The sequence below is a fragment of the Chinchilla lanigera genome, unplaced genomic scaffold (assembly GCF_000276665.1).
Source record: "Chinchilla lanigera isolate Chin_1 unplaced genomic scaffold, ChiLan1.0 scaffold00007, whole genome shotgun sequence".
In the NCBI taxonomy this organism is placed as follows: domain Eukaryota; kingdom Metazoa; phylum Chordata; class Mammalia; order Rodentia; family Chinchillidae; genus Chinchilla; species Chinchilla lanigera.
The window spans coordinates 35,675,235-35,690,182 of NW_004955408.1; the positions used below are offsets into that span (position 1 = coordinate 35,675,235).

Genomic DNA, 14,948 nt, shown 5'->3' on the forward strand with positions numbered 1-14,948 from the left:
TATATGACTTAACACGATCAACTATGCATTTGAGTAATTAAAAAAAATCTCTGAGAATTTGGGATTGGTTTTTAGTCACTATACTATTACTCTATGGATTTGAGAAGGAGCAGTGTACAGTTAACTTTATAATACCTTAGTCTGAAATTACGGGCTGCATAGGGAAGCTAGGGTCATTTTTGGTTCCTGAACCATGTTACTTTACCTTCAGAATGGGAAATACATGGTAATCTCACTCACTTTGTTGATGGACATGGCTTCCAGTTTCTATGTTCCAGTATCTAGTTCAAATTAAACTGCTGTTTTCTAGCAAAAGAACCATCAACCACTTGAGTGTATTAACTTCTGTCTCCAGAACTGGTAATTGGCTTTTTAAAAAAAAAAAAATGATATATCTAATTTCAAAGAGTATAGAATAGGAAAACTGGGAAGTCATGAGTGGATTTTCTCACTCTACCTTGACAGACACATTTATTTTTTCTTCTGCAAAATTATGCTGAGGTCACTTGTAATGATCAAAACTAGTTACAATAAATTCGTGAATGTCATTAGTCCCTGTGTTTCACACAGATAATTCTTTTTTTTTTTTTCCACACAGATAATTCTTGTTAGAAGTTAAAAGTATAACCAAAAATAATGTATAAAATGACAGGTAAAATTTTTAAACATCCTAATTTTGATAAAATTGTTTATACAATATTGAGGTTCTCGCTTATTGGAAGATTTTCATCAGCAGTTTAATGTGTGTATAATGGAAGCACTGCCTTTAGAGCAAATAGCAAGCCTAGTGCAGGTCCCCAGGTTAAAAGTTCTTCTGCCTCACACTTGGAAATTGAAATACTGAAATTTTCTGTGTGCTCAAAGATATACATTCAAAATCTGCCATCATTTTGTTAAAGATTTTGAGTCTGAAACCATTTAATACCATGTTTGTTAATGTTGGCGTTCTTTCACTTGCTGTTAGATCAAAATTATCAATGTGCAGATAGCAACCTGCAGCAGAAAGGGTAAGGAAAGGTCTTAGAATGTACAGATATTCTAACTACCATCTTATTATGTAATTTTTCAAGCTTGGTGAAAATATTTTGAGATGGTAAGATGGTATTTACTAACACAAAATAAATAGATTGTTAATTTCCATTTCCCTTCCAGAAAGTTAATTGCTTATTGTAGGAGGAAAAGGAAGCTTTCAGGTTCTTTGAAATATATTTTAACAGTGCTGCTTTTTCAGTTTTGCTCGCACATATTTTGTTTATTTTTGGGTCTGGCAATTTAAAAATGAAATAAAAAACAAATCATATCCATCCATTACTATCTTTGTGATTTGAGTGCTTGAAATTCCCAAGAGTATGTCTGTATAAGTCTTCTATCTGTTTGGCCTCATTTTGGTATACTTGCAGACTTCATTTTGTTTTCTTTCTCTTAATTCTGTTAATTTAATCTCATGGGAGAGAAAACATGATCATTCTTTTATATATTGTACTTCATTCTTCATCCAGTTCACACTCTTAACTGCTTTGGATTCATGTATTTTTTTTGTTAGTGGAATTGCTTCAGTCTACCTGCCATGGTAGTGATCAAGTATAACGTAGATGGAAACAAGTTATTTCTCCAGTAGAATTTCATTTTTCATATTTTTGCTTTGTGTCAACTATGTAACCTTAAATTTTTAAGAACTGTGTTATCCTTTCAGTAATACCTTATTTTACATTTTTAAATTGTATATATTACTAACAGGTCAGGTAAACTTAAATTGATAAATTTTAGTATTGAAAAAGTTAAGCGTTATTAAAAGCTACCCTATTGCTTTGAGTAATATCTTTACTGAAAAAATCTTAACCAAGATAAGAATTACTTTAGCCCTTTGTGCCAGCAGGTTGATTTCCTAATGGCAAATTACCTCTTTTGCATTTTATTTTTCACAAAAAAGTGCTTCAGACTTCGTGTTCATGGGAGTCTGAAAATGGAGTTAACTTTATAACCATTCTGGTGTTAACCCACGTAACACAGTGTTTCTTTTTAAGCCATAGTTTTTATATATAAACGTTGTTCCCCATTTAAGCAGCTGTTTATTGATCATAGTCCTTATTTTTTCACATTTTATATTCTGTAGAATCTGATTTCCTAAAATGTTAGCCTTATCAAACTTAAAGTACATATTACAATTTAAAAATACCCAACCACTTAAATTTCTGATATACTACACAAAAGTATTGGACATGCTTGAGAAATAATTTGATTCAGTTTAAATTCATTTGCGTGTTTTAAATAGTTCCCATCCTTTGCATGTCTATGGCTTGCTGCTTACCTTCAGAGGAATTACAGATTTTTGTACACATTTAGAAACTTCCGGTTTTACGTAATAAGGCACATATATGCTATGTAACTCAATTGCTATGTTGATTTTATCTATTCTCATTAGCAGCCAACAGTTGACACCATCTTTGGTCGAAAAGAAGCAACTTAGTCTAATGATATTTAATAAGGTGCATTTTTTATTTTCATTTTCTTTGCTACAGCTTACTGTAGCTATACCCAGTACAGGGAATTAGGGAATGTAAAGCTTCATAACAAATATAATTCAACACTAAAAAAAATTATGTTTACTATATATAAATGTAAACCATAGAAGTCAGAATAATATACAGAAACATAATTCTTTCTCTAAAATAACTTTCTTAGAATTTGTAACTTTTAAAATGTATTCAAATATTTTATCAGTACTTTTCTATAGTCTGCTTATTTATACCCTTATCAAAACTCCAAAGGGAAAGTAATGATAAACTGATTTTTTAATTAGAAAAATTATAAAATCCTTCTACCTGGAAAAGTGATGCTAGTTCCATTATGTCTGAAATTTCATAATACATTTCATTCCCTTGTCAGACAGGATACTTTCTGGTAAGAGAAAGCTTTTAAGGTGGTAAACCTCTTTAAACTGGATTCTTATTGATTCCAAACCATTCTATAATTTGGTATGTAGACCTTTAATTTGAAATGATCAAATTAAAGAACCTTTTGAATATGATACATATTACCCTAAATAATAGTCAGTTGTATCTTTAACTTCTTTTGGGGGAGCAGGAGGAAAGTGAGATATAAACTTCATTGCTTCAGGTAGGTATAAATGTAGAAGTCAGTCGCATTTTTAGTTTTACATCAAAAACAACCAGCCTCCATTAAGTTACAAAATTTGAATTCTCCAGCCCTATATAGTCTTTCTTCGGGTTTGGAGTTGTGCATTCATATCACCCTTCCCGTTGCCTATGTGGACCATACCTATGATACTGTTGTACCAGTTTTTCTGTTCCCGTTCAGAATTGATAATCCATGGCTTTTATTTCGTTGCTTAACAATGTTTGTATCCTTTATTCAGCAAATAGTTTACAATGGCCTATTTTGTATCAGTCAAGATTTTTCTCAGGTAACAGCTTTATTATTACTAATATTATTTTAATTAACAGAAGAGATAGGATTACATAAAAGAAAAAACTAAAATTTTGAAAAAGGACTTTAATTTTACACATTTCTAATTTTACAGATACTGTCTTTTATATCAATAATCTGAACAAATGGAAAATTTGTTTTTACTTGTCTACTTTGGTGCAAGGTGCTACTCAACTCAGATGTATTTGTTGGCTTGCTTTATTATATGAAAAATGATGAAATTCTTTTTCTATATAAAGCGATGAACTCATTGAGGTATAAATTAAATCTTAAATATGAAGGTTATTGATAGTAACTGTTTCAGAAAAGTTTTATATATATATACATGCATTTTTCTTTTAAGCATATTTTATTACAAAAAATTATTTGACAAATTAAAATTTTTTCTACTAAGAGGAAAGCCAAATATTATGTACTAGGTACTTACTGGAAATTTTACAGTGCATTTATTTATGTTCTTCTTTTTCTAAATTTGTAAACTGAACACATGTTGTTGAATCTACTTTATATGACAAAACAATTTTAATAATCATATTTTTACTAATGGAGTAAAAGGTTGGAATGATACTACAGTTTTATCTTTAGGTAGACCTGTTCTCTTTGGATTGAGGCTTCAATTAAAAGCCTGATTTTTAAAAAATTTTCTAGAACTTTCTTTTAAAAATTTAGAAGAACCCCTACAGTTACAAAAACTAATTTTACTATTTTGAAATATTTTAAGGGCTTATCCCTGGATAAAGAAACTAAATAAGTATTATCTGTTACTTTCAGTTTTTTATTTCACAGCGCATATTGATAATAAATGATACTTCAAGAGAAAAAAGCTGTCATAATTTCTATATGAGATGTTTAATAGAGAAACTAATGTAAATTATGCCTTGTGTTCAGATTATATATCAATTAAATCAAGATATAGGTAAAGATTTAGCTTTTGTCTTATGGATACTACATATGATAACTAGGTAGTACACAATTTGTATTTAAGCCCCACATTATTTTTGCATGTAGTCACCATTTTTTAATGTGTCAATTTTTTTCTCTTTATAGATTAGTATCTCAAAGTAACCATCTCATACCAACTCAAAATACCATCTGGTCTCTAAGCTTGTTACGTGAAAATTTTTTGTCAGTGTTTTCCATTGTAAGTGTTTTATGATGAGCTACACCTGAGATACACATTTTCTTTCTTTCTTTTTTTTTTTTTTTTACTTCTATATACAGGCTGGCTTAGCAGGAGCTCCAGCCCGTGCTGTGTCAGCTGTAAAGAATATGAACCTTCCTGAGATCCCAAGAAACATTAACATTGGTGACATCAGTATAAAAGTGCCAAACCTGCCCTCTTTTAAATAAAATATTAAAAAGGCCACTCCCAGGTAAAACCCAGGGGGATAAGTCATCTAAGTTTACCATACAGTTGTTTACCAAAAATAGAGGAGGGGAGTCTTAACTTTTGCTCTTGGATTTAAGTCACGGTACTGTATAGAAGTTGTGTAAAATCAGTATGAGACTTCAATGTTGATTTTCTTGCTCAGTGATTTTAAAGAAATTGTATAGTTCCAGTGTGATTTTTTTGTTGTTGTTGTTTTCTAAACTGCATTCCTATGCCCACCTAAGGCATGCCTCTATGTATTGGCTATCACAGTATTTCAAAAGTGAGGTATTTCTTTAATTATGTACAACCCAAAATGTTGGTGTTTTGTATGGATCACAAGTGCAACATTCCTTAATTCTTTCTGCTATTTGTCACAATTGTTATTTAAGAACCAAGTATGTATTGCATGAAAACATGTTGACCTTTTCTTCTTAGTTTAAATAAACTACAAGGTAACTGGATTTCTAAAGCACCTTTCTGTTTGCCTGATATATACCTTAGCAATAATTTTTTTTACGACCCTTTGACTCAAAAAAGTAAATAAAGGTATATTTTATCACTGTTAAATAGCTGTTAATGTTGATTTATTTGATATATATCAATATTTTTGACATTTAGAAACTCACAAAATTATTCTAGGGCTCAGTTATTTCACAAATCAATAATAGTGTATCTCTAGCTGGCCATGGAGGCGCATGCCTACAATCCCAGAATGTGAGGGGCTAAGGCAGGAGGATCCCTGTGAGTTTAAGACCCCGTTCTCTTCAAATAACAGGAAATTCAGTATGACGGTTGTGACTTCATCAGCTCAAATTTATATAAAAGTACTAGTGGAGGACGTGCAAAGTAGAACATTCAGGGAGTCTGCTCAGTGGTCACTGGACAGGTGTTTATGGATCTTCTGTGCCAGGTGAACAAGTAAATCCCTGTGCTGTTCCATACAATAATACTCAGTGCCTGGCAACATCCCCCTCCTTTCCTTTTTCCCTAGTTTATGGGAAGGTTAAGTGTTAGTTTGATAGGGGTATACCAGAATTAGCGAAACCCTTGACCAGACCTTACCTGAACTCAAAAGCAATCAAGGTTTCATCACACATTTTATCAAGTACAGTATCTAAACAACCAAGTAACCTTACTGCTTTCTTGTGCTTTGTTTTTCTTCCCTCACACACTTCCTTAGAAAAATGTACTGAGCATCAGCTATGTGCAAGTCATTGTTCTAGGTACACAGAGCATAAAGTCAAGGGAGGAAACAAATAATAAATACATGCCAAGGATGGTAAGTGCTATGGAGAAAAGTAAAGCTGGGTATAGGGTATAGCAAGTAATGGGACAGGGTCAGTTGAACTGATTCTGTGCTGTGTGGATGGGTAGGAGAAGGCATCGCCAGTGAAGTAACATGGACAGAAATCAGAAGGACGTGAGGAAATACGCATGGAAACTTGTAAGGCAAGAGTAATAACTCAGTAGAGGGGCCCCCACACAAGGTCTTGCAAACAGCAAGGAGCCAGTAGGAGTAGGGGCAAGATGGAGTGAGTTAGCCAACACCCTCCTTGTCAGTCTCATGGTGTTTACTCATGAGTGGTACACAGTAAGGTTTATTAACTTAAATTTCGGGGTATTTTGGAAAATAGGACAGACACTTCAGTTAAACATAGATAATCAAATCTGTATTTGTGCTCTTTCTAACGTCACTAAAACGATAAGCTTTTTAAAAATGACATTGACCTAAAGAGGCAGTAAAAATCAAGGTAGTTACAGGTACAAAATGTGGGCAGCCAGAAAGCTTGAGAATGAATTCTATGGCACTAAACAACCGGAGCTAAAATTTCATTAGGACTTGAAAGCTCATAGAAGGGTGAACTCCAAAAGATTTCATGAATTGGAGGTAATAGTGGGAGTGAAAGTGCAGTTGTCTGTAAGTCCATATTCAACCAGTGGACGCTTATATCCCCTTTACAGTCCATAACCTTAGCTATGGCTTCTCATGTGCCCTGAGGACAGCTGAGGCGCAGAGATTATCCTGAAGAGCATTTTCTGAATGGTAGGACCTCAGCCCACTTTTCTCCTCGGCTCCTACATTGTTGGCAGTTGGACTTATTCCTCCTAATGCTCTGTCCACGGTGCGGCCTGTTCTTCCCGCGGAAACTGGCAAGAGAAAAGACCTCTGTATCAAACCCTAATAAAAGCCCTTCCGTTGAAAAGCTTCTGTTGTGCTCCCAAAAGCTGTTGGGTTTTTGCACATGAGCAGATGGCCTGAAATGAAGCATTTACAAGAAGTACTAAAATGAATGGTAGAGACCTAAACAAACATTATAAATAGGGAAAACACTTGAAAACCTAAAGTCATCATTGTGTGAGGCATACCAGACTCCACCGTGTAGCCCTTCAGAGTTTCCTCTTAGCCTGCCACTTACTCCAGCCACCGTGGTAGAAGGTAATCTTTTTTTTTTTTTTGCAACAGGATCTGGCTATGTAGTCCAGGCTGCTCTTGAACTCACTATGTGGCATAGTCGGGCCTTGAACTTGAGGCAATCCTTCCACCTCAGCCTCCCAAGTGCTGACATTACAGGCATGTGCCACCACACCCAGCAGAAGCCAATCATTCTAGACAACCTTCAGAGAACTACAACAGGATGTAGGCTTGGTTCCATCACTGGCTATATCCTCCCTGCCCCAAAACTTCTTTGCCACTACAGCTGGAAAGAAGCAGGAATTCCCCTGGCTCTTACTATGTTGTAGATCTGAAGTGTCCTCAAGAGTAACAGACAGTTGTTTCTTACAGTTCTGGAGGCTTGAAGACCAAGGTCAAGCCCCAGCATATGGAGTGTCTGGTAAGGGCCCATTTCCCCAGAAGGTACCTTCTTGCTGTGTCTTCTCAGGGTAGACAAGCTTGTATAAAGGGCCTCTTACATAAAAGACCATAACCTTATTCATGAGGGGTCTGCCTTCAGAATCCATTTACCTCATAAAGGCTCCACCTCTTAATATTATTGTTAGCAACTATATATATATATATATATTATTGTTAGGTTTCAGCTAGGAATGGAGACACATTCAGAACATAGCACCAAAGTACTTTACTGTGTTTCTAAAAGATCGAAAATCTGAGGTGAGAGGGATAAAAGTGAGTCACAGTTAGGAACAGGAATTAGTATTTTCAGTAGAAAGACAAAGAGTAATTCAAAATTCTGAGGAGGAAAACAACTTCAACCTAAAATTTTCTACCAACCAAATTTGTAGTCGTGTGACATTATAATATATGTTTTAATACGTGAAAAGTTTCAAAAATGCTTCTCTTGCCTTCTTTTTTCAGAAAGCTCCTGAAAGATGTGCACCTCCAAAATAAAGAAAAGAGATGTAGGACCTCACTAGCAAAAGATATAGCCCAGGGGGAAGATGAGGGAAATTCACAGAATGTGGGTAAATCTCAGAGCCATAATTTTGCATCAGACCTAAAGGACAATTAGCTTAGATCAAAACAGAAAAATGGAGGGTTTAAGGAAAAATGTCTTAACACAGAAACATGCAGAAATTATAATTAAGATTAAAAAACCTGTTACTTAGCATGATTCCTTTGTAAGTTTATTAAAACAATATTAATTTTGTATTAGTAGAATGTGTTTACCTACACATAACTTTGATGATATATATACTAAAATCAAGATGAGAGGAACTCCTCAAATACTTATATAAAATGTCAGAGTAAAATACCTACATAGTAGCTGTTAGAGGGTTACTCCACAGTCTTTTAAATTTATGGAAGGACCATTTCTTGCCAAAGTGTGTAGCAAGGCTTTAAAATCTTTTATGGGCCTGCAACCATTTGGTAAAATTTAAACATGAGAGTTGATATTTCAGACATATTGAGTACAAAAATTAGCAAGAAAAACAATGTACAAAGAATAGAAATACACTGGGCATGGTGGCACATCCCTGTAATCCCAGTACTCGGGAGGCTGAGGCAGGAGGATCTTTGTGAGTTTGAGACCGGCCTGGGCTACACAGTGAGCTCAAGGCCAGCCTGAACTGCATAGTGAGACCTTGTCTCAAAAAGACAAAAAAGAAGAATAGAAATAGGCAAGTCCTAGAAACCTAAATTTCAGTAGTCAATACATAGAAATGCTTAATATCACTAGCTGTCAGGAATGTATATTAAAAGAATAGACTTAATTTTTATCTCTTGGCAAAAATTAGAAGAGGTGCATACAGTGCTAGAGATGATTTGGGAAAATGGGAACCTTCATATATTTATAGTATGAATATAATTTACTATGACATTTTTTAAAAAATCATGCCAGGTTCTGTGAAAAGTTTGTTTTAAAAATGAAAAGTACCCATATCGCACATACCTCATGACCCCATTTGAGAATCTATTCATGCAGCATTCATTTTGCAAAGCAGGAAAATAATAATGAAATATAGTAATTGCCCACCTGTAAGGAAATGTTTGAGTAAATTACAGTAACTGCTAAACTAGTTGTAATAGCAAAAGACTAGAATGACTTAAATGTTTATCAGAAGGATTAATTGAAAAACCCCAAGGTTAATCCATTCTATAGAATCATATATAATTTCATATATATTGAATATATGTTAATATTAAATATGTGTAACAGTTATATGAAATTATTATAAGGGATTGGGTCACATGACATTAAAGAGGCTGACAAACTTGTAGATCTGTAGAGTGAACCAGTAAGCTAAAGATCTGAGATTGCTGATCATGTAATTCTAAGCAGACTCCAGCTAGACCCAGAAAGAGCCAATGTTTTAGTTCTTATGCTCAGGCATAAAAAAGCCAGTACCCCAGTTGAAAGGCATTGAATCAGGAGGAATTTTCTTTGTGATGGGAGCTAGGCTTTTTGTTGTGTTTGGGCCTTCAACTCAGGAGACTGCTTTTGTTTAGTCTACCAATTTAAATATTAATCTTACTCCAACACACCTTCACAGAAAAACTTAGAATGTTTGACCAAATGCCTGCTTACTCTATGACACAGTCAAATTGACACATAGAATTAACTATCATGGTATACTATCAGTTATCTAAGAAAAAGGAATGATGAGTGTGTGTGCCTATTTGTATTTTTAAAATGGAAATGTCAATATACGCACTGAGCTGCTCACTCCACAAAAGTCAGGGAATAAAGTTGTAGAACAAAGGAGGAAGGTAGGAGAGTTTTTAATGGAAATGAGACTAGCTCCTGGATTTCCAGGTGGGTCCCAAGTGGGTGGCCACATGGCTTCTCGATCTGTTCCTCATGGACGTGAAAAGCACAGGAATTGCTCAGTTGTTTCATGGCCACCTGTCACAGACGTTTCTGTAGAGAACTTGCTTCTAACCTAGTTCTTCAACAGGTCAAGTTTAAAGGAAACTGGAATTGTAGAGGAAAAAAACTAGTTATTTTGCATTCAAATTCCTCGAGATCAAGGGGCTTAGTAGGCAGTGGCTGCAATTCCCTAGAAGAAATTGGGCTGCATCACATATTGCTTGAGAAATTTCATTCTTGGTCCCAAGGCCTAGCTCACTGTCTATTCCTGTTTTAATTATTAATATGGCTGGTCACCCCCTATCAGACCCTTCCCCTAGCCAGCTGCCTTACTCATAAGCTAGGTAAGCTGCTTGCTACAGAAGGATAAGCCATGCATGTTTTAAATGTAATAGTGAAAGAGAAGAATCAGAATAGAAGATTAGGGATAGAAGCTAAATTCTGCAGTAACTTATTTTGGAGCCATTTTAATTTACATAATTAGTAAAATTAAATTTTGAAAGAGTAATCCCTAAAAATTAAAAACAAAGCAAATGAACTGAACTATGTAATGAGTTGGTATCATGATCACCAGAGGGCAGGCTATTTCACATTACTTTAAAATAGTTGACTGTACAGCAATAGAGACGAAAAGACCTCCCCCTCAGCAGTTGTTTTTCAATAATCCCAATGTTGGGATTGGTGGTACTTTTATTCTGAGTCTGTATATGTGAGTTGTGAGGTAAAGCAAAGAAAGGGTATGGGTGTGTCTAGTAGATGCTATAGCACTTATCCATCACAACCTAGACCATCAGTTCCTCAGCTGCTGGCTGTGAGCACTCAGCTGATTTACTCTCTGAAAACTGCCATCAGCAATTCACCCAAAGTCATGTGTCTTTTCCAAAGACTCTGCATCCAAACTATAAAACTCCAGCCACCTTGGCTAAGGCAAGACAACTCTAAAAGTATACACTAGCTCTGGTGCTATCCATAGTATTAGTTGAGGCCATACTTGTGACGGCATTGCAATGTCATTCTCTCTGCATTAGCCTGAGACAGGAGATTAGGGTGGCAGAACTGGCTGGGGAAATGGGTGTGGCCTCTTATATAATTACAAAATCCCAGGACACATGGACAGAACAGTTCCCAAAACCGTGTAAATGGACCTCTCAGGAGAATTCGAGCAAGTTTCCAATGGCCTAGACCTGACATCAGCTTGAGGTGTAGGGTCCCAGGACTGCCTCTCAGGACCCATATGTAGAAATTCTCAGGGTTTTCTCAAGATTCAGACAGTGTAAAAGGACACACATGCCAAGAAGAGCTTGCTCTTGTGGCTTTCCTCATAGTAGCCTGCCCTGCTTTCTCCAAGGTGTTCTGCTTTTTCCTCTTTTCCTTGGCCCAAATTTACTCTGCAGAGCCAGTTTCTCCCTCATTCTTCACTTTTACTTTTTCAAGTAAATTTGCCACTGCTTTTTGCTTGTTTCGCTCAATTCTGTGCTCTAGATGAAGAAGAACCTAGAATCCAACTCCAAAAGGAGAGGTGGGAAGCCCAGAACCCAGTAATGTTTAATTGGTAAGCCACTTTTAGGAGGAGTTACTCCATAACATTTTGGCATGGCCAAGAGATTCCAATAACAGAACCTTGCCAAAATAAACCTGGGGGATCTGAGAAAGTATATGTAGGCCTGGATACTGAGGGTTCTGGGTCAAGGGAAAAGGAACTGAAGTTGGACAAGAGTTTTTATATAAGCACTCTCCAAAAAAAATTAACACTTTGGAAGAGTGCTGACATACAGCTAGGGTAGTCTTGGAACTTTGGAGGAAATCTGAGTCACTTAGCTTGGGCCAGCTAAGTGAAGTATAACCAGAACTGCCAAGATGGCATAAAGGATCAAGAATCTCAGAGATGCATGCTAGAGTGCATGTACTACACAGGGCGGGAGGACCCAGTGGTAGCTCCATTTACCAGGAAATGTGCTATTTAAAAGAACCCAGGCATGGTGGTGCATGCCTGTAATCCCAGCACTCAGGAGGCCAGGAGCAAAGTGGGTAAGTTAGAGAACTGTAAGGTCAGAATGATAGGCAGTGAGCTATAAAGATGGTTAATGGAACATTCCTCTTTAAGAGGTGCAAAATAGATGGTCAGCCAGTAAGGGCGTTCTGTACAATTAAAACAGATCAAGAATGGATAATCAGAAGACTGAAAGAAGCTACCACAATAAAAAATCATGGATATCTATCAGTTTCTTATTCTCAGTCAGTTTGCAGGCCCAGAACTAACCAACTGACAAAAAAGTCAAATGTCTGGGAGGAAAGTCTGCAGCACCATAGCAAACTGATGATTTTTCTGATTGTTTCTCAAAAGCAATGCACTTAAGTAACTAAACACACGGAGATGGAAAATACCCAATATTTTGATGACTGGGCAGGTTTCAAGTTAGCCAAGGGACCAAGCATTATCATGTCCACTGCCCTACTACAGTTGAGAACATCTGGAGGCTAAATAACAAAAGGTCTACTTCACAGTGAGTCCACTGGATTCACAGATCTATCTTGTGGTCATTTTCCCCACCTTTGAATATACCTAATTGGTATGGATACAGTGTTTGAGAAATTATTATAGTGATCCATAGGGATAAGCTACTGTAGAAAGAAAGACTAACTGGAATCTTTGAAACTGCCTCCACTCTCCTAGCCAGAGTAGTATAAGCAGCAGTACTGCAATCTGAGGAAAAGGGTAGAGATTAAACATCTAAGGATTCAGAAATAGTGGTCTCCATCATGTCCCTCTTTGACAGGTCTGCCCTGTAGATGGATTCTGGAGGATGACAATGGACTGCTACAGACTTGACCAATTTGCAGCCCCAGTTACAGCTGCTATGCCAGATGTGGGGGTCTTTGTTAGAGCAAATTAATAAGGACTCTTGTAGCTGGTATGTGACCACTGATCTGGTAAATGCCTATTTTCCATCCTCATTAGGGAGGATTAGAAAGATCACATTCACTTTGGGTATATAGCAGTGCACTATAAATGTGAGTTCATCTGCCCTGGGTCATTCTGTAGACAGAAAGGATGTGGATCTTCTGAGCATAATGTCACATTGAGCTGTATATTGATAGCATTGTGTGATATGGATTGGGTGAGTAAGAATTGCAAAGTTTATTGCAGACTTTAGTAAGGTACATATCTTCCATGGTTGGGAGATAAATCCTGTGAAGATTTGGGGTCTTGCCCTATCAGTGAATTTTTAAGAACCCAGTGATCTATAATATAAGAGTAATATTATACTTCATTAATTTCCCCACTCAGGCAAGTCAGTGGTTGGTAGAGCTTTGGATTCTGAAAGCGGTATATTTCATATGAGAAGCACTATTTCAGCTCATTGATGTGAATAGCTTCTTACCTTGAGTGAGCCCAGAGCAGAAAAGCCCTCTGTAGCAGATGCAGGCTACAAAAAAAAGTTTTTCCTCTGCCCCATATTGCCAGGCATAGCCAGTGATGTGGGAGCTGTCAGTCATGGAGAAAGATACTTTGCACATCCCAGGTGGAAAGTAAGAGTATAGGCCCCTTTGGAGTTTGTAACCAAGACGTGCCGCCTATATTGGGACCTTTTAAAAAACGCTTCCTTGGGTTGCTGGTCCCTGATTGATACAAGTAGTCATGGATCCAGAACTAAGATCTCAAACCCACAAAATCGTGGGATTAGGCAGTGTGTTGATTTGGGCTTATTTTTCAAGGGGAACAATATAATATAGGACACATAATTTGTAAGATTATTTATAATAGTCAACCAAAGAACAATATATGGAAAAGTGCAGGAAATCTGTCTACACACCAAGGCCAAGGAAACTGGCTGAGGGCCTGGATCCCACAGAAATGTCCTCCATGAGTCCAGCTGAAGAGTTAGAGCTCATAACAGTGCCTCCCACAAGTCCAGCTGTGGCCTAGAGCCCATAACCATGTCTCATGCAGGCTTGTTTCATGGATCTGTACTGCGAAGGCCCAAAGATCAGTGGTGGAATCTAGGAAGTCTGTGCGAGTGGGATGAAGTGCTAGCAGGCCGAGGGATCTACACTGGAGCCAGGAAGCAATGCTCAAAGTAAGAACCAGAGCTCCCCTGGAAGGTACCACAGCCACCCTCAGCAACAGTGAGGTCCCGTGCTCCTCCGATGATCAAGATGGCCACGTTGCTATCAGGGAAGCCAACACAGCAAGCTTCTCTAGGAGACCAGCAGTGCACCATCTGCCCCTCTGGAGCCAGGAGGAAGTCTATACAAATACAAAAGCAACCTGATTGGCTAATAAAGGTTTTGCATTTTCAAGCATATTCTGTTTGGAACATGTCCTTCTGGAAACTTCAGATACCTTCCTAAACTGTTCCTGCTTCTGAATATTTGTTTGCTAAGACCTCCCCTCCCCAGCACTCTAGCCATCCCAAAGGCTGAGGAAGGATGACACATTGCAACACAGAATAAGATCACAGGACTTTCCACAGTCAAGCTATTTTAGTATCAGGAGGAAGGAATGCCAATTAATACATTCAAAACTCTCTTTGTATCATTTCTTCCACTTCCTGGAGTTTATTTTTATTGGTGCTTTCATGTTCCTTGGAAAGGAAAGATACTAGTACCCTGACTTCAAAATCCTTGGTTATGGAATTCTTAGCAATATGTGTTAGTTTTTTTCCCCAAAGATCACCAAATTTAAAGGCTAAAATAAATTATTTTCATCTCCCACCCACCACTCCATCTGCAGTATGTACCACTCCTCATTCCCTACCCCAGTGAACTAGTCCTGTGAATATGGTCTAGGCCTCCCTTAGCAAGTTGCTTCACTTTGGCTTTAATTAGATGTCATTTCCTAAACATGTGGTAATTTT

The 14,948-nt window shown here is 36.9% G+C and overlaps 1 protein-coding gene across 2 annotated transcripts in view; it reads left to right on the plus strand.

The window, feature by feature from the left end:
- Window positions 1-5,386, plus strand: part of Ap3s1 (adaptor-related protein complex 3, sigma 1 subunit) — a 59,559-nt gene extending 54,173 nt beyond the window's left edge. The window contains exon 6 of one of the 2 annotated variants that reach the window (XM_005376529.2): window positions 4,669-5,386. In XM_005376529.2, the coding sequence (XP_005376586.1) occupies window positions 4,669-4,797 (129 nt within the window). In that variant the 3' untranslated portion in view covers window positions 4,798-5,386. The remainder of the gene's footprint in view (window positions 1-4,668) is intronic. The other variant, XM_005376530.2, reaches the window with a different exon arrangement.
- Window positions 5,387-14,948: the final 9,562 nt, after the last annotated feature.